This window comes from Mus caroli, chromosome 10 (assembly GCF_900094665.2).
Source record: "Mus caroli chromosome 10, CAROLI_EIJ_v1.1, whole genome shotgun sequence".
Classification (NCBI taxonomy): Eukaryota; Metazoa; Chordata; class Mammalia; order Rodentia; family Muridae; genus Mus; species Mus caroli.
In genome coordinates this window covers 19,806,559-19,823,844 of record NC_034579.1, presented here as the reverse complement: position 1 = coordinate 19,823,844, position 17,286 = coordinate 19,806,559, and the positions used below count along the sequence as shown (strand labels likewise).

Genomic DNA, 17,286 nt, shown 5'->3' with positions numbered 1-17,286 from the left:
GGATTTTGTTGTTTGTTGTTTGCTTGAGAAAGGGTCTAAGCTGTTTGCAAACTTGCTTTGTCCCCTAGATCCAGTTGATCCTCTTGCCTTGACTTCCCACGCTCTGAATTCCTGGTGTGCGTCAACACGCGTGGCTCAGGACTGAGTTCAGTTCCAGTCTTAAGTACAGTTAGTGATGGTAAGGCCTACTTTCCATTGATTTGATAATTCAAATTATCATCCCATTCTAAATCCTTAAAATTCTTTTGTTGTCTTGGATACACGGTCTCGTGCTACTCAAGCTGGCCGGAAACTTGCTATGTAGCTGAGGACGCCCTTCAACTTCTGACAACACTGCCTCTGTCTTTTGAATGCTGAGATAACAGTTTTATTTGGTGCTAAGCGATAGAAAGCAGGACCTCACGCATACCCCCTGTGCAAGCATTCTGCCTCAGAGCGGTTTCCCAACCCTGTCCACACACCTTTGTACAAGGTAAATAAGCATTTTAAGCCACCACTCATTTAGTCTTCACAATATGACAGTGTTAGTAGCATCTTCACTGAACTATGAATAACCTGTGGAAGACTGCCTACAAAGTGGGCCGGGATCCTAGCTCCTCTGAGATGGGCCAAAGATAACAACATTATTTTTGCACCTTAGCCTAGCTTCGCTACCCAGCTCTATTTTCTTTTTCAATTTTTTTTTTTTTTTTGGTTTTTCGAGACAGGGTTTCTCTGTGTAGCCCTGGCTGTCCTGGCACTCACTTTGTAGACCAGGCTGGCCTCGAACTCAGAAATCCGCCTGCCTCTGCCTCCCGAGTGCTGGGATTAAAGGCGTGCGCCACCACGCCCGGCTTCAATTTTTTGAAAATAGTTTTTAACCTTTTATTTGCTGGTGTTTTTGAGACAGGGTTTCTCTCTGTAGCCCTGGAACTCACTATGTAGACCAGGCTGGCCTCGAACTCATAGAGATGCTTCCTGACTGTGCTGGTATTAAAGGTGTGCACCATTACTGTTTATTTATGTATTTTTTTTTTTTACTTATTTTTAACTTCAAAAATTATTTAGTTCTCTCTCCCCTCCCCCACCCCTGTGCTTGTGCGCACTCAAAGGTAACAGGTGTGATTTCAGGTATCCCTGTTCTGCAGGAAGAATGTGTAAGTCAGAGGCCCGCCTCTGGAGGTGGTGCTCATCTACCATCTTGTGTTAGAGACATGCTCATTTTCTTGTTTCCACTGCTTTTTGCCGAACCAACCATCTGGCCCTTCAGCTGCTGGGGATTTCCAACTCTCTCACTCATTTCCTACCTGCCCACATAGCTGGGCGTGGTGGCGCACGCCTTTAATCCCAGCACTCGGGAGGCAGAGGCAGGTGGATTTCTGAGTTCGAGGCCACCCCGGTCTACAGAGTGAGTTCCAGGACAGCCAGGGCTACACAGAGCTACACAGAGAAACCCTGTCTTGAAAAACAAAACAACAAAACACACACACACACACACACACACACACAAAAGAAGATGGGCTTGCATGCATCTATGCTATGTGTCAGGCTTTTACAAGAATTCTGAGGATTCAAACTCAGTCTCTCACACTTACACAGCAAATACTTCTAGTCACAGAAGTATGTGTGTGTGTGTAGTCCAAATCAAAGATCCTTCTGCTTAATCTATTTTATAGCCCTTCCTTTTTCGACACTGATAGAAGTTGAACTGTGTATCTTACTTACAGTTTCTATTGCTTTGACAAAAACACCAAGGCCAGAGGCAAGGCGGGGAGGAAAGGGTTAATCCCACTTACACTTCCAGATCAAAGTCCATCCTTGGAGGGTGTCAGCTGAGGAACTCAAGTTGTGCAAAATGCTAGAGGCATGATGCAGAGACCTTGGATTGATGCTGCCCATGGCTTGCTCAGCTTGCTTTCTCATAGAACACAGAACCACCAGCCCAGGGCTGGTACCACCCACAATGTGCTACTCCCTCCCCCCTTGATCACTAAATGAGAAAATGCCTTACAACTGGATCTCATGGGGGCATTTTCTCAACTGAGGCTCCTTCCTCTCAGATGACGTTAGCTTGTGTCAAGCTGACCCAAAACCAATACTGTGTGTTCTCTCAAAATGCACAATTAAAGCCCTGATCCTAGGCACTTCAGACACCCCATTATTTGGAATAACGCTTTATACTTAGTTAAGATGACCTCACCTGAAGCAAGGTGAACTTCCTAATCTGACTGATATCTTTACAAAAAGAAAAACTTGGACACAAAGATACAAGGAACAATGTCAGGTGAGGAGGATTGGGTCTATGCTAAGTTAATCAAGAAACCAGACTCACAAAGTCCAGGAGCTAGGAACCGGGAATGAAGCTAGCCAGAGTATAAGGTAATGTATTTCTGGGTCTTCAGACATTACAGCTATGTTTTGGTTTGTGTGTGTGTGTGTGTGTGTGTGTGTGTTATGCAAACCACACCTATATTTAGATGATTCAGAAATCTTGATTTCTGCTCTCTTTCTCTGCCTAATTGCGGTATTTTTCCAATTATGACATTTTTAGCACAGTGAGAAAGGTGCGGTTGTCTTATTGTCAAATAGTGTTCAGAAGAGTGATCCTTGAATTCTCAGACACACTCTTCCCCCCCAACCCCCCCTCCCACATTTAGGTGTCAAATGACTGTATTCAAAGCAAAGGCTTTGAAGTCCACTGTCATGAAAGGCCATCTATCTATCATCTTCCATCTATCTGCCCCTGACCTTGGGAAGAGAGAAACTTTCTGTCTTGATTTCATTAAAACAAAAATTTGTCGTTGTCATTATCATCTTCATCTCATTATTTTTAGTTTTTGAGACAGGGTCTCTCATCTGTTAGCCCAGGCTAGCCTTCGTGCGGCTAAAAATGGACTTCAACTCATGATTCTCCTGCCTCAACATATGGTATACTAGAATCATACACCCTATCATAACACATTCACATTACTTAACAAGAGCTAATACTAGCATTATCATGTAGGGTCCTGCTCAAGTTTCATTTCTGTTGACTAAAAGCATCTTCAGGAGAGAGGGCTTTATGTTGTTTACAATTCCAGGTTTCAGTCCATCACTGAAGGGAACCAAGGCAGGCGTTCATACCCAATAGCACTGTTCGTAGTCAGGAACAGGGAATGCTTGCACTCATGCTGGGTCTTACCTCACCCAGCTCTCTCCCATCTTATACAGTTCAGGAAACCTGTGCAGGGAATTGTGCTACCCACAGTGGGCTGGGCTTCCCACGTCAATTAACAACCAAGAAAATCTCCCAGAAGCCAACCTAATCCAGGCAATTTTTCAATCAAGGCTTTCTTCTTGGCTGATTCTAGGCTGTAGTACATTAACATTTAAAACTAAACAGCACAGGGTCTCCAGACAAGGGATAAGACAAGAAGTTAGTATATTAGGTGGTATTTAGGAAATACTAACAACATTTTTATTATCATCCTTCATTCCTGTTATTATTATAGCATGAGTGTACACGGGTATGGTGCTAGGGCCTGAGCCCCACCAGGCACACACAATCTACCATTGTTAGACTACAATTCCAGCCTTACTTTTCAAAATTATTTTTATTTTACTTATTCACTTTTCATCTTGTTTTTGTTTTTTTTTTTTCTTTCAGGGTTTCTCTGTGTAACTCCGGTGGATGTCCTGGAACTTGTAGACCAGGCTGGCCTTGAACTTGCCTGTCTCTGCCTCCCAAGTGCTGGGTTAAAAGGCGTGAGCTACCATGTTCAGCATTTTGTTTGTTTGTTTGTTTGGTTTTTGTTTTTAGATCATTTATTCATTGATACTTTGGGAGAACTGAATGTGTTGTAACTGTGTTACAGTCGCCTGCTTGCTGTCAGTGGGTATGGGCTTATTTTCATAGCTGTATGATGATACACAGTCTCCTTTTGTACATGCACACAGCTCTGTTCATCCTTTCCCCCTTCCTATTATTACACCATTTATCTTTTTAAGATCAGTGGTAACTGGCTTTGATTTCTGCTTCGAAGTGGATGTGGCTGGCTATGTGAAGCAGATCCCTGGAGTTAGGCCCTCATTGTGTTCCTGGTCTCCATCTTCGGCATGGCTCAGGTACAGCCATCTGCCAGGAAGGGCCACGCCCCCTGGTTTGTATGTACACTTTCTAGCTCATATTTGTATATATTATGTGACTGCTAGAATGTACTGGGTAAGAGCCACTAACCTCTATATGAATTTTCCACCACCTTCACCTTTGTCAACACCTAAAATTGAGAGGCTACTCTTAAAGAGTATGTGAAATAAAAGAATCTTTATCTAAAACAAAAATCCTCATCACATGGAAAATAACTTCCCTTTGGGTATTAAAATTATTACACAATCAAGATTTAAGGGGGGAGGGGCTCCAGTTGTTAAAAGGGGGTGCTTACTGCTGACAGAAAGGCATTCATTAGGGTGGACTATTAGGACAGAGAGCTGACATCAAAGGTGTGGAGAGAAATCGAGTCTGAGTTGGTTGCTACTCAGTTGGGAGCAGCACTAAAACTTAGGCACCGAGCTAAAACACGCAGCTGTTTCTTCTTAGTATTTACACATGCAGAGGTTATTTCCCAATTTTACCATCTAGCCTTTTCTGTGAAACTGACTTTTCTTCTGGGAAGAGAACTCTAATATGCTTAACACTTAAACGTTTTCCTTTTTTGCTTTAGACATTGTCTTCCTGGTAGCCTGGAACTCACAGCTATCCACCTCCCTCTGCTTCTCAGGTGCTGGGGTGAAAGTCTTGCAATTTATGCATGGTTTGACGCAGAGCCTTCTACTGAGGAAACCACTTAAACTCTACTTAACCACATTCTTTTCTGACTGTGTAATGTTTTAAAATCACTTCCAAGGGCTGGTGAGATGGCTCAGTGGGTAAGAGCACCCGACTGCTCTTCCGAAGGAAGTTCAAATCCCAGCAACCACATGGTGGCTCACGACCATCCGTAATGAGATCTGACTCCCTCTTCTGGAGTGTCTGAAGACAGCTACAGTGTACTTACATATAATAAATACATCTTTAAAAAAATGATTTCCACCTTTCTTATATAAAAAAAAATCACTTCCAAAACAGCCAAAAGGCACGTGTGCCTTCCCCTTTGCTCTCTCTTCCTGTCTGAATATTCTTCCTGCACTTACCTGGCTGGAACTCTACTTAAAACCTCCTTTAAATGCTGCCATCAACTCCAAATCCTCTACGTTTCCACATCATCTCCACTCCCCACCACCGTGGCATTCTGGTATTTTACTCTTTGGCTAAAATACTAGCTTTATCTTTTAAAATGCAGATTTAAAAGTGTCCGCCGTCTCTCATCTTTAAAACAGCACCATAGACACTGGCAGAAAATACGCCCGCAGAAACTAACCACCTATCAAATACTTTTTTGAATTGCAGGGGTAAGGAAGCAAGTGTGAGGCTTTAGGGGTGAAACCCAAACGTTTATTAGAAAAGCTAAAACTTCATCAACTTTCTTATATCCTCATGAAATTCATGAGCCCGACAATGATCACTGTATCCACCAGGCTGGCCATCAGAAGCTCTGTTTGGCTTCCAGGATATCTTCTGAGAGAGAGGTTGTCTTGTGTATTTGCTTTGGAAGTAGAAGAGCGACTGATTCCTTCGAAATTAAAATGCATTTGTCGGCGTAGGCGGGAACTGGCTTTAAGGTTCTGGAGTTCCACTCCTGGTAGCCGAATCCTGGGTGGAATTTAGTGATAGATCCACAGTGAGAGTTTAACATGTACCTCAGGGATCCAGTGTCTGCGAAGCTGCGACTCGGGAAATAAACTAGGGTCATTACTTAAATGTTCATTCAGAACCGGTTGCATTCAGACCGGGATCTGACCTGGCTGCAAGGTCTGCTTAAACACGTTGCAAAGAAGTGGGGTTTGTGATCATACACAAATCACAGCCATTCAGAGCGGCTAAAAACAGAAGGACTAAAATGTGGACACGCTCAGCCTAATCGACCAGTATTGCCAACAGGAAACTTCACGATAAAACATGGAAAAACTACTTAAAACAAACTAATTCGGCAGCGAAGAAAACGGCAGTAGTTTGGCTCCTCTCGTGTTCCCTAGGAGCGAATCGTGGGACCTCTGTGGGTCACGCCCCCTGAGTGAAGGCTGCCTGCTGCGAAGCCTGCTGGAAATCCAGCTGCGTTCTTACTACGGATGCTCCTAAAGGCGGAAGTGGAAACTCCTACGGTCCGGCATTGCGGGAGCCACCTCTCTAGTGGGAGGAGTTGCACATGCGCACAGAAGTCGAGCGGAGCGCTTAAATACCGTCATGCGGCCACCGGCGGCCTTTTCCCCTGCCGCCGCCGACTTGCGCGGAGGCGGAAGCTCGGGGTGAGTCTTGAGCCCAGCTCGTGCGCCGTGGATCGCGCGTTCAGTTCGCTTTGGCTTCAAAGGTGAAGTGCTTGGGTCTTCACGGGCGATTTACTGGTGTTTTGTCTTTCAGTGCGTTCAAGATTCGGCGTCACCCGTGATTCACCGCCATGGCCGAGGAAGGGTGAGTGAATGGGGCGTGGGCCTCTCGGGCGGCGTGGGTCTGGGCTTTTCTTCACGTTAGTTCCCCATCCCTGGCCTGCCGAGGGTACTAATGTCTCTGTCTGCATTCCAGCATAGCTGCTGGAGGTGTAATGGACGTCAACACTGCTCTACAAGAGGTGCTGAAGACCGCCCTCATCCACGATGGCCTAGCACGTGGCATACGCGAAGCTGCCAAAGCCTTAGACAAGTACGTGTCTCAGTCTCAATACTGTGGGGTGTTGCAGCCGGAACAAAGACTGCAGCAGCCAAGGGAAGAGAGCGTGAAGTTCATGCTGTTAGCACAAAAGTTCTGAATATCATCCGGCCAGCAGGAAACCTAGGAAAAGGTATCAACTCTGGCACACTTAGGATGTGTGGGTTGCTGTGTGGATCGGGGATGACGAGCAGTAGTTCTTTTGTAAAGCTACAGTGTTTGCATGATGACTTGAATTGTCGGATACCCCTTCACCCCGTTCATGGGTGAGAAACAGCTAGTCTGACAAACCTGTAGCTCGTGGGGATAGATAGTCCGGTAGTTTTGCTAGAAGATGGAAAAGGGGGGGACATCATTTGCAAATACTTAGACAATATTTCGGTGTCTGGGAAATCTAGCTATATCCGGGAGACTTGAGAACATGCATGGTTTATTAGGCTTATGCACGTGTATTCTACTGCTTGAGGTAAAGTCAGGTGATTTTGGATACTTGAGTCCAGGTGGGCATCACAGATGCTGTTGTGAATATTTACAGTGCTTATTGCACAGTACTGCTTTGGATCAGCTTTCAAGTACGAAATGTCCTGAAAGTGATCATGGTTTCCTTTGGCCATAAATAGGCTTTCTCAAGAAATAATGTGTGGTATTGGTATCCAAGGGCCAAGGTTTGTACAGGGAAATTGGATGGCTAGTCTGCACTATGGTACACTAACGTGTCCTGTGTGGTTAGGTTTACTAGCAACAGTGAAGACGCCTTGACGGAAACACTTGAAGTTGTTTCACCTTTGAGTTTTGCATTTTAGGCGCCAAGCCCATCTCTGTGTGCTCGCATCCAACTGTGATGAGCCCATGTATGTCAAGCTGGTGGAGGCACTTTGTGCTGAGCACCAAATCAACCTAATAAAGGTAAGCTGAAGTTCTTTCGGCCTTAGTGGTAATGGTGTTGAGCCACAGGCACCAGAACTAAACTGCATGTTAATTTTGATTATTTACAATTGGTCGGCTGTACATGATGAAAACAGTCTCCCTCTTCTGAACCTCACTGAGGAAACTGCACGTCACCCTCCTGAAACAGCCACCTGGGGAATGTTGAGTGCCAGTTTTTACTAGTTTCAATCTTTGTTAGTAATTGCTTTTGTCTTTGATAGGTTGATGACAACAAGAAACTAGGGGAATGGGTAGGCCTCTGTAAAATCGATCGAGAGGGGAAACCACGGAAGGTGGTTGGTTGCAGTTGTGTAGTGGTTAAGGTAAGCCTTGCTTTTCTCTTTAAAATGTTGATGGGCCTTTAATGGAAACAAGTTTTAAAGACAGACTTAAACCTTCTGTAAAGATGAGCCATAATTTGAAAGCCAGCCAATTACTCTGCTTATCTCAATGTTTCTGCAGAAATATAGAAAGGGCTGGCAATAATAATGCCATGGTACGAGCCTTAGGGGCAGCTGAAGCCTTTAAGGTCCCTGAAAGTGGCTACAGTATTAATATTGGGAAGACTGAATCAAATAGCTGATCGGAATTTAATACTGAAAGTAATTTGCATTTAATTTTTTTAAGGACTATGGCAAAGAATCTCAGGCCAAGGATGTCATCGAGGAATACTTCAAGTGCAAGAAATAAATAAATATTGGCTCCTTTTTCTCTTGTATTTTCTGTTTGTTGGTATAAAATGGAATGTGCTTACTCAGGTGATTGTGAATTAGAAGTATCTGTCTGCTCTTACTATTGGGTAAATGACTGCCCAGGCTACATACATAAAACTAAAATTGGGCTTAGTATTTTTGATGGGCAAAGGAGACGCATCAAAGCTTTAAACTGGAGACACAGGCCTCAGAATTAGGCACAATTTGGGTAGCCAGAACTATAGATAATTGCTAAAATTTCTGGCTACATGCCACGACAGGTTGAGAGGTAAATTATTACACTGAGTAGACATCCGGGGTTGGTAATGACAGTACAAGGTCAGATTGGAGTAGAAAGATGGATTAGAGGGTTAAGAGTGGGGGAAGAATTGGGACTCAGGTTCCCTAGGGGTAAATGTAGACATGTCTTTTAAGCTTAAATTTCTGAACCCTGTTTGCATCCAAGTCTTAATTTTCTAGTGTTCTAGTTGGTTAGAAAGGCTTAGAAATCTGGAGTGATGAGGGATTCTTAAACAGCATTATGGGACAGTTTGCATGAACCTTCTGTTGCTAGCACTTAGTGACAGTTAAAAATATCAGTTGTTTTTTTGCTTTCAAAGTGGTTTTAGGAAATGTGTCAAGGAAACTATTTGATGGTATAGTGTATCCATAAGCTGTTAGCCTTTAATCTTAGATAAATCAAGAAACTCAAGACCTTCAGAAAATAAAGAACTAGACCAGCTACAAGTGTGTTAACTTCTGAAGCCAACTTGGGAGGTTCTGGCATCAAGCTCAGGTCAGATTTGTCAGTAAGCACCTCCAATGACCTTCCCCTAACTTGATGGAATATTTGAGGTGTGTACAGTCTGCCAGCAGAGGGCAGGCTAAGGCTGACCCCATGTTCAAGATGTCTCTCCATGAGAATGGGATGGAACTGTGCTGCCTACAGTTACTTGGGAAGACTAGGAATCCTGTGAAAAGAGAGGGGGAAAGCTTGTTAAATATCTTGGTGGTGGGACTTGTGTCACTGCTTGAATTCGTGCCAGCCTGCCATTATGCTGGCTTGAGAAGTCCTGCAATATTCTATTTCCCATGTCAGTTTGTCAGTTGGGATTTTATAGGTCAAATATATTGACAACTACCAATTAGAACAATGTTTCAGCATTTACTAGTGTTTAATTGGCACTGACGAATTAGGAACATGGGTTTTTATTTTTGATCTCATGTCTTGGTCTCATGGTGTAGCTGGCCTGAAATTTGTTCCTGAAATAAGTTCTCTAGAAGTGGCTTTCTTCTACAAATATACAATCTCATTTCCTGTTGCCCTAATCAGAAAGAACGGCTCTAATCAGATCCCTCTGACCAATTAAATTCTGTGGTAGTTTTTATCCTTTTAGATCAGTATTCATAGCTGGAGGCATCAGCAAATGTTAGTGTTTTAAGGGTTAAGAGCCCTTTTTTTTTTTTTTTTTTTTAAGATTTATTTATTTATTACATGTAAGTACACTGTAGCTGTGTTCAGACACACCAGAAGAGGGAGTCAGATCTTGTTACGGATGGTTGTGAGCCACCATGTGGTTGCTGGGATTTGAACTAAGGACCTTTGGAAGAGCAGTCGGGTGCTCTTACCTGCTGAGCCATCTCACCAGCCCAAGAGCCCTTGTTTGTTGAGGACCTGTGTTTGATTGCCAGCACCCAGTGGCTTACTCCTCTGAATCTAGGGCATCCGATAACCTCAGCTGGCAACTGTATTGTCATAAGGTGAAACATACAAATGAGTCCTTATTTGCAACAAGGATTTAAAATGAAAGGTGAATATAGTTAGGTACCTGTAAACTTGGGGGTTTTATTTTTGTCGCTTAGGGATGTTGCCACATCTAGTCAGTATATTTTTCTACTGTTGTGTATGTTGTGTATTAGGAGGCCAAAAGGATGCTTTCTGTTCCTTTGAGATGGTTTCTTGTTGAATCTGGAACTAGGCTACCACCAGTAATCCCAGGATCATACTCCTGTATGACTCACAGATGTGCAGGCACTCCCATTTTTAAAGTGGGTACTGAGGATTCAAACTCAAGTTCTGCTTGCATGCAGAGCAGTCAACTACTTCCCCAGCCACATCTTTGTCCAAAAGAATCAAGAGTGTTGAGGACTTACTGTCAATGTTTTAATGTTTTAGCCTTTGTTGCAGAATCCACACACCAGAGCTGATGAAGGGTTCTGTGTAGTGGTGAAAGGTGTTTCATTAGGATCTCCCCTATCCTCGGTATTATGTCCCTGTTTTGTATGTTACATAAGTTGCAGAAGATTCTAGAGAAGCCCTGTTATGGGAATGGGCAAGGGCTGGGTGTGCTGGGAGACTTCACATTCCCTCTGATCAGCATCAGCTATTGCAGTCTGATGTGCTTAAGATGGGAGGTACTTGGGTATTCTGTTAATTGAGTGATTGGGTTAATTTGTTTATGGCCTTTATTCTAAGGCTGAAATGCTCAGCCTTTTTTTCCACCCTTTTTCATGTCCTGGCAACAAGTCTGTTACAGTCTGGGTCTCTTTCAGGCTAGTATGGTGCCAAGCTGTCTTAATTTCTCTTTTCTCCAACTCCACTCTAGGGAACAGGGCAAAGAAACATATCCAATCGCTCTAGGAGTCTGAACAAATAATTTTAAAACTTATTGTAAGACCCGGGAATAGTAAAAAAAAGAATTCAGGGAAGCTATTTTTACACTGCAATAATTTCTTCTTGAACCATGTTTATTGAGACATCAAGGCAACAGCATAGGATTGGGCGAGTGATGTGAAAAGCCCTAACAAACCTAGTACTTGTCCTTTTATTTTCCATTTCAGCTTAACTCCCCTCATTGACATTTAAAGATGAACATAAAAGTCCTGTTTGCACCAGGTTAGCTTGTTAGAGAAATACTGAGTAAAAGGCCTGTGATAGTCCACATTGCTGTCACCAGGTTAAAGGAGCAAAAGGTGTAAAAATAAGCGACTGAGATCCATAGGTCAATATAAACTGTTAGCATGTAAAATGACACAAGTTTCTAAAAACTTTCCTTTTCTGGACTTGATGCTGGGTAAACATAGGAATTCCAAGGCAGATACTTTGCTAAATGAGCATATGCTGTGGCTTGCCAGAGTCCTTATCACACTCGGGGTAGAAAGTCTTACATTAATGTCAGTGCCTCACAGAGGAACACATAGATTATGCCTAGAAGAAACTGAAGATTTTAAGTCCTTTCAAATGACTAATTTGAAATCAAATCTTGGGTCAATAATACTCTAAATTTTGTCATGTAGGGACTTAACACTTGAGTGTTACGGTCTGTCTGGGGTTTAGGTCTGGTTAGTTTTGGTGTGTGATTTCAACATTTGTAGGTTATTTTCGGGTGTGCTTATTTTTACTTTAGGTATTTTGCCTGCATGTTTGTGTGTCATGTACTTGCCTGGAGTCCATGTAGGCCAGAAGAGGGCATTGGAGTCTCTGGAACCGGAGTTACACATACACGGTTGTCAATTGCCATGTGGGTAATAAGAATCAAACCTAGGGCCTCTGTAAGAGCAACAGGTGCTCTGAACCACTGACTCATCTCCCCAGCTCTGCAATTCTTAAATTTAAAAATTAATACTAAAAAATTAGTAGGAGAAAAAAGGCAGGAAGGGCAAAAAGAAGTGTTTGGGCCATGCTAACTAGTTACAATTTCCCCCCTTTGCTACTAGAACACAAGTTGAAAGTAAGCAGGAAGCTGGGTATTATCAGACACATTTGCTTGGATGCCATTGAGTAGCGCCCACACAGCTGCTTTCTCCAACCTCTTATTGAAGAAGCTCGATAATGTCTAGCCCAGATATGTTTGGTAGTTACTAGGCTAAGAGAAAATTTCAGGGCAGCAAAAGATAATTCCCTACTTATATAATTGAACTCTCCTCATAAGGCTTGGAGATGGAGTCAGGAGCAGAGACGGGAAGGTAGTGCGTGTGCTGATTCAGTTCTCAGAACCTTGGCTAGACTTAGGTGAAAACCTCTCATTAAATCTCAGGCGTCCATTATTAATCTTTGTCAATTAAAAATAAAAGTTTTAAAGGCCAGCTTGTGTGAGAAATGCTAACATTTATTTAAGGAAGACAGAATTATACGTTGATATTTATAATACTGTGGTGCTTTGAACATGCTTGGCCTGGGAAGGGGCACTATTAGGACTCCTAGGAGGACTTATGTCATTGTGGGTGTGGGCTCTGAGGCTCAAGCTCCACCCAGTGGAAAGAGGGCCTTCTAACTGGCTGCCTTTGAATCAAGATGTAAAACTTTCAGCCCCTCCTGCACCATATCTACCTGAACGCTGCCATGTTTCCCACCATGAAAATAATGGCCTGAACCTCTGAAACTCTACGCCAGCCCCAATTAAATGTTGTCCTTTATAAGAGTTGCCTTGGTCATGATGTCTGTTCACAGCAATGAAACACTAAGAAAAAAACTTTACTTAAATTGGGGGGTGGGGGGATCCTGTGAGAAATGGAGACCCTTACCTTATATTAGCATTGGAGACAGTTTATTTTACAACTCTGCACACTCAGGCATCAGCCCAGAAGAGCCGGTGTGGCAGTGTAGCACAGAGAACAGTTTCGGAACCAAACACATGACTCTTGTCCCTTCCCTCATCACTGAGGATTCACAAGAGACAACCTTAAATGCAACCAAGATCCCATTCTTCCCTGTGGAATTTACATTTTTTTGGTTTGTTTCACAGTAGAAACATTGACTATGTTATTTCTTGCTTTACATCCTGTTTATTTTAAGGTTTATCAGCTAATGACTTTGCAGGTAGGCTAAACGCTTAGTAGTTTTTGACTTTAAACTTCTGGTTTTGGGTGGGTGGGAAATAGACTAGTAGGCATTACAAGGATCATTTTGTACCAAAGCTGGCTGGGGGTTCATTAGAAAATAAACCACCCTCAAGAAAGTGGTGGCGCACACCTTTAATCCCAGCACTTGGGAGGCAGAGGCAGGCGGGTTTCTGAGTTCAGGGCCAGCCTGGTCTACAGAGTGAGTTCCAGGACAGCCAGGACTACACAGAGTAACCCTGTCTTGAAAAAACTTAAAAAAAAAAAAAAAAAGAAAAAGAAAAAAGAAAATGAACCACCAAATGGTATTTCTTACACTTTCAACATATACATGATATGGACATAAAGTGCTGAACAGTTGCGCAAGGGCCGTTTTAACTTTGCTCTATGATTCTGAAATGTGGAGTTTGTATTTCTTTCTTGTTAACAGCAGCTAGATAATCAGGCAGGGGGTTACATCTTTTATCATGACATTTTGCTAAGGGATTGTATTGTTCTATGCTTAATTTTAGTTTTTTGAAGAGCATAGTACAAAGGGGACCTATGTAATCCTAGGATTTATCGGAGACTATGTGCTAGATTGCAAAAGATAGGGATTGCTATCTTTTGCAATCCCTCTCAAAGTTAGCTTTAAGCAAAATGACACAAGTGTCAAGCAGTTAGAGCTAACTATTATAGTAATTCTTAGAATTGCATCTCAGGGAGGGCCTTTAATGCTGTCACCTAAAGTAAGCCTGAAGTAAAACTCGATGGGAACTGTAGGCAGTTCGTTCTCAGGGATGGCTGCCTTGCCTCTCATCATTATTGGTTGGCTTACTTTCTGCAGGTAATTGTATGACCTGACCAAACTTCGACATTCCCATTTTTTTGGAAAAGACACTTATTCTTGTAGTTTTAGGTCTAAGTTTTCCCATTGCAGACTCTGACTGCGTTTACAACTCAGTTGTTTTAAACTTTTTTTTTCATTTCATACAACTCAAGTGTATGTTTTGTTTTTGAGACAGACTCTGGTTTCCCAAGCTGGCCTCGAGCTAACAAAAGAACACACAATACAAGACTTAAGGACAAAGCCAGACAGCTTCAGGGGTCTCAGAAGTTCAAGGTTAATCTTGGCCATGTAACAAGTTTGTGGAAGCATGGTCTATGGGAGACCTGGTTTCAAAACAGATAAGTTATAAAGCCCATTCTATTCTAAGATTCAAGACAATTTTCATCTTGTTTTGAGATACTATGTTACTATGTAGCTTTGGCTTGCTTGGTACTCACTGTGTAGACCAGGCTGTCTTCCAGCTCATAAAGATCTGCCTGCCCCTTCCTTCTGAGTGCAGGGATTAAAAGTTGACAGGAGCCTGATATAGCTGTCTCCTGAGAGGCTCTGTCAGAGCCTGACCAATACAGATATGGATGCTTGCAGCCCACCATTGGACTGAGCACAGGGTTCCTAGTAGAGGAGTTAGGGGAAGGACTGAAGGAACTGAAGGGGTTTGCAACCCCATAGTAAGAACAAAAATATTAACCAACCAGACCCCCACAGAGCTCCCAAGGTCTAAACCACCAACTAAAGAGTACTCATGGAGGGTGGGACTCATGGCTCCAGCCGCATATGTAGCAGAGGATGGCCTTATTAGGCATCAATGGGAGGAGAGGCCCTTGGTCCTGTGAAGGCTCGATGCCCCCGTGTAGGGGAATGCCAGGGTGGGGAGGCGGGATCGGGTGGGGGAGCACCCTCATAGAAGCAGGGGGAGGGGGTGGGATGGGGGTTTGCCCAGGGGAAACAGGAAAGGGGGATAACATTTGAAATGTAAATAAATAACCAATAAAATTTCTTTAAAAAGTTGTGTCAGCATGTTCCATTCAAGACAATCTTTGTAACTGTGAGTCCCAGTAAAATCAAGAGTTACAGTCAGCAGAACCAGTAGCACATAGCAAACATTCCTATTATAAAACTAAGAAGCAGGAGGATGCCCAGCTAGGACTACCACTTAGCAAGCAGTCCTCAAACTGTAGCTCCTGTCGAGCATCCAGGGGCTATGGGGTTTCTTTTAGAGCTTTTGGTAGCTCATACCTCCTAACTCCCCCTCATTCCTCCTGAAAACATCTCAAACATGTACAAATCTGCCCACATACCTCACCCCACCCCATTTTTTGTATTAGTTACCTTCATTGTGATAAAGTATCAGACTGAAGTGACTTAAGTAACTTTGACTCAGAGTTTTCAAAGACATGGTCTATCATGGTGATCAAGGCTCGGTAGCACAGGCTCTGCCTGTAGCACTGCTGTTACATCTCAACATGTTAGGAAGCAGAAATGGTTGAAATATTGATCAGAACAATATTCCAAAGAAAAGACAGTGGTGCTGTTTTCGCAGGCATTCAGAATGCAAAAGTTACGGCATCAATGAGACTTGCATCAAGAAGGTCCCAGAACAAACAAACAAAAACAACCAATGAGACCAGGCAATGTGAATCAGGGTCATATGCTTTGTGTGGAACTCCTGCACTGGCTATCAGCTATGCACGACATTACGAAAGTAGGACCAGAGGTTGATGGAGACCTCAGGACTTATAAAATGCCAGAAATGTGGGGTGTCTGCAGAAATGGAATAAAACTACTCAAGCAAGAAGCCATGCATGCTGCAGGGAATAGGGATGTTTGGGTGGGGTTACCAAGACCTGAGATGTCTGAGATGGTGCCACCTCAAGCCCTGAATGATGTCTGTTCTGCTGGGTTTAGATAAAGATTCTAAAACATCTCTAGAATACAGCCTAAAAATATAAAATTTAAAACAAACTTTATCATGGCATTGTCATATTGAATAATCATTTAAAAGAGTTTCTCATAGTCCTTTTGAGAATAACTTTATTACGTTCTACAGAGTAAACAGAAGGTGGCAGCATTGCTTCAGCAGTTAAAAAAGTTTCCATCCCCTTTGAAAAGGCATGGGGTAGGGTCGGACTTGGGGTGGGGGTGGGGGGTGACTGATAGTCACCACAGCAGGTGTGTGGAGCAGAGAACTGCCCCGTGTTCCTGTGTAGAGTAGGTAGAAAGAAAACACAAAGTAGGATTGCTCAATGCCTCTAAACACTGCACATATTTTTCTGTGTATTTTCCAGGGTAACAGGACCTCCTTCCCTGTAAAAATGAAATGGGTCAGATGCTGAGCTTTTTATGAGATTTAGAAAGCCGTGCCTGGCTCTATAGCGGTGGGAGCTTTAATCTCTGTTTTCATGGACTGGTAATTTTCTAAGAATAAGAGATGTTGGTCTTTACTTCTCAGAAGTTTAAGGAGATATTATTATGATTAGTAGGGACTTGGATCTCAGGTAGGTAGGCATGCAGATATGGTGTGAATGACCGATGCACATTTGTGTTAACGGTTAGAGCCAGGAAACAGCAACAGGCTAGAAAGTCACTGGCCTTGTGCTAGCAGGCGGTTTGTACCTCTTTTTGGGGAGTCAACATGTATATTTACATCCATACTCAATATCACTCTGTATCAGCAGTTCTCAACCTGTGGGTTGTAACCCCAACATCAGACACCCTGCAATCCGATATTTAAATTACAATTCATAACACTAGCAAAATTTCAGTTATGAAGTAGTAACTAAATACATTGAAGCTTGGGGTCACCACATGAGGAACCGTATTAAAGGGTTATAGGAGTAGGAAGTCTGAGAACCACTACCCTATATGTGCACTGGCATACTTTAAAAGTGCACGTGTAAGTAAGCACATATGTATTATGGGCAAAGATTTTGTAACCTTTCTTTGTTTATGTCATTAGATTTGACCAGTTGCCGGATGAGTTTCTGGAAAATAAAATTTATTGGCTAAGAGGAGAAAATGAAGGCCCACATAGATATTTTCTTGATGTCTGTATTAAAAAGGGGGCAGGTATTGGAAAGCCACCTTTATCTTCACTTTAAAATTTTATGTTCTTGCCGGGCGGTGGTGGCGCACGCCTTTAATCCCAGTACTTGGGAGGCAGAGGCAGGCGGATTTCTGAGTTCGAGGCCAACCTGGTCTACAAAGTGAGTTCCAGGACAGCCAGGGCTATACAGAGAAACCCT

General features: G+C 43.0%; 1 protein-coding gene and 2 non-coding genes across 3 annotated transcripts; all 3 read left to right on the top strand.

Annotated features, from left to right (window-relative positions):
• Positions 1-6,269: 6,269 nt before the first annotated feature.
• On the top strand, positions 6,270-8,402 carry Rps12 (ribosomal protein S12). Its single transcript, XM_021174597.2, has 6 exons — positions 6,270-6,360; positions 6,473-6,523; positions 6,635-6,751; positions 7,561-7,663; positions 7,906-8,007; positions 8,312-8,402. The coding sequence occupies exons 2-6, from the start codon at positions 6,510-6,512 to the stop codon at positions 8,372-8,374; spliced, it is 399 nt and encodes a 132-aa protein (XP_021030256.1). The 5' UTR covers positions 6,270-6,360; positions 6,473-6,509; the 3' UTR covers positions 8,375-8,402.
• On the top strand, positions 6,975-7,048 carry LOC115032197. Its single transcript, XR_003837854.1, has one exon. It is a non-coding gene; the product is annotated as a small nucleolar RNA SNORD101 (small nucleolar RNA).
• LOC115032208 lies at positions 8,107-8,235 on the top strand. The gene has a single exon (XR_003837864.1). It is a non-coding gene; the product is annotated as a small nucleolar RNA SNORA33 (small nucleolar RNA).
• Positions 8,403-17,286: the final 8,884 nt, after the last annotated feature.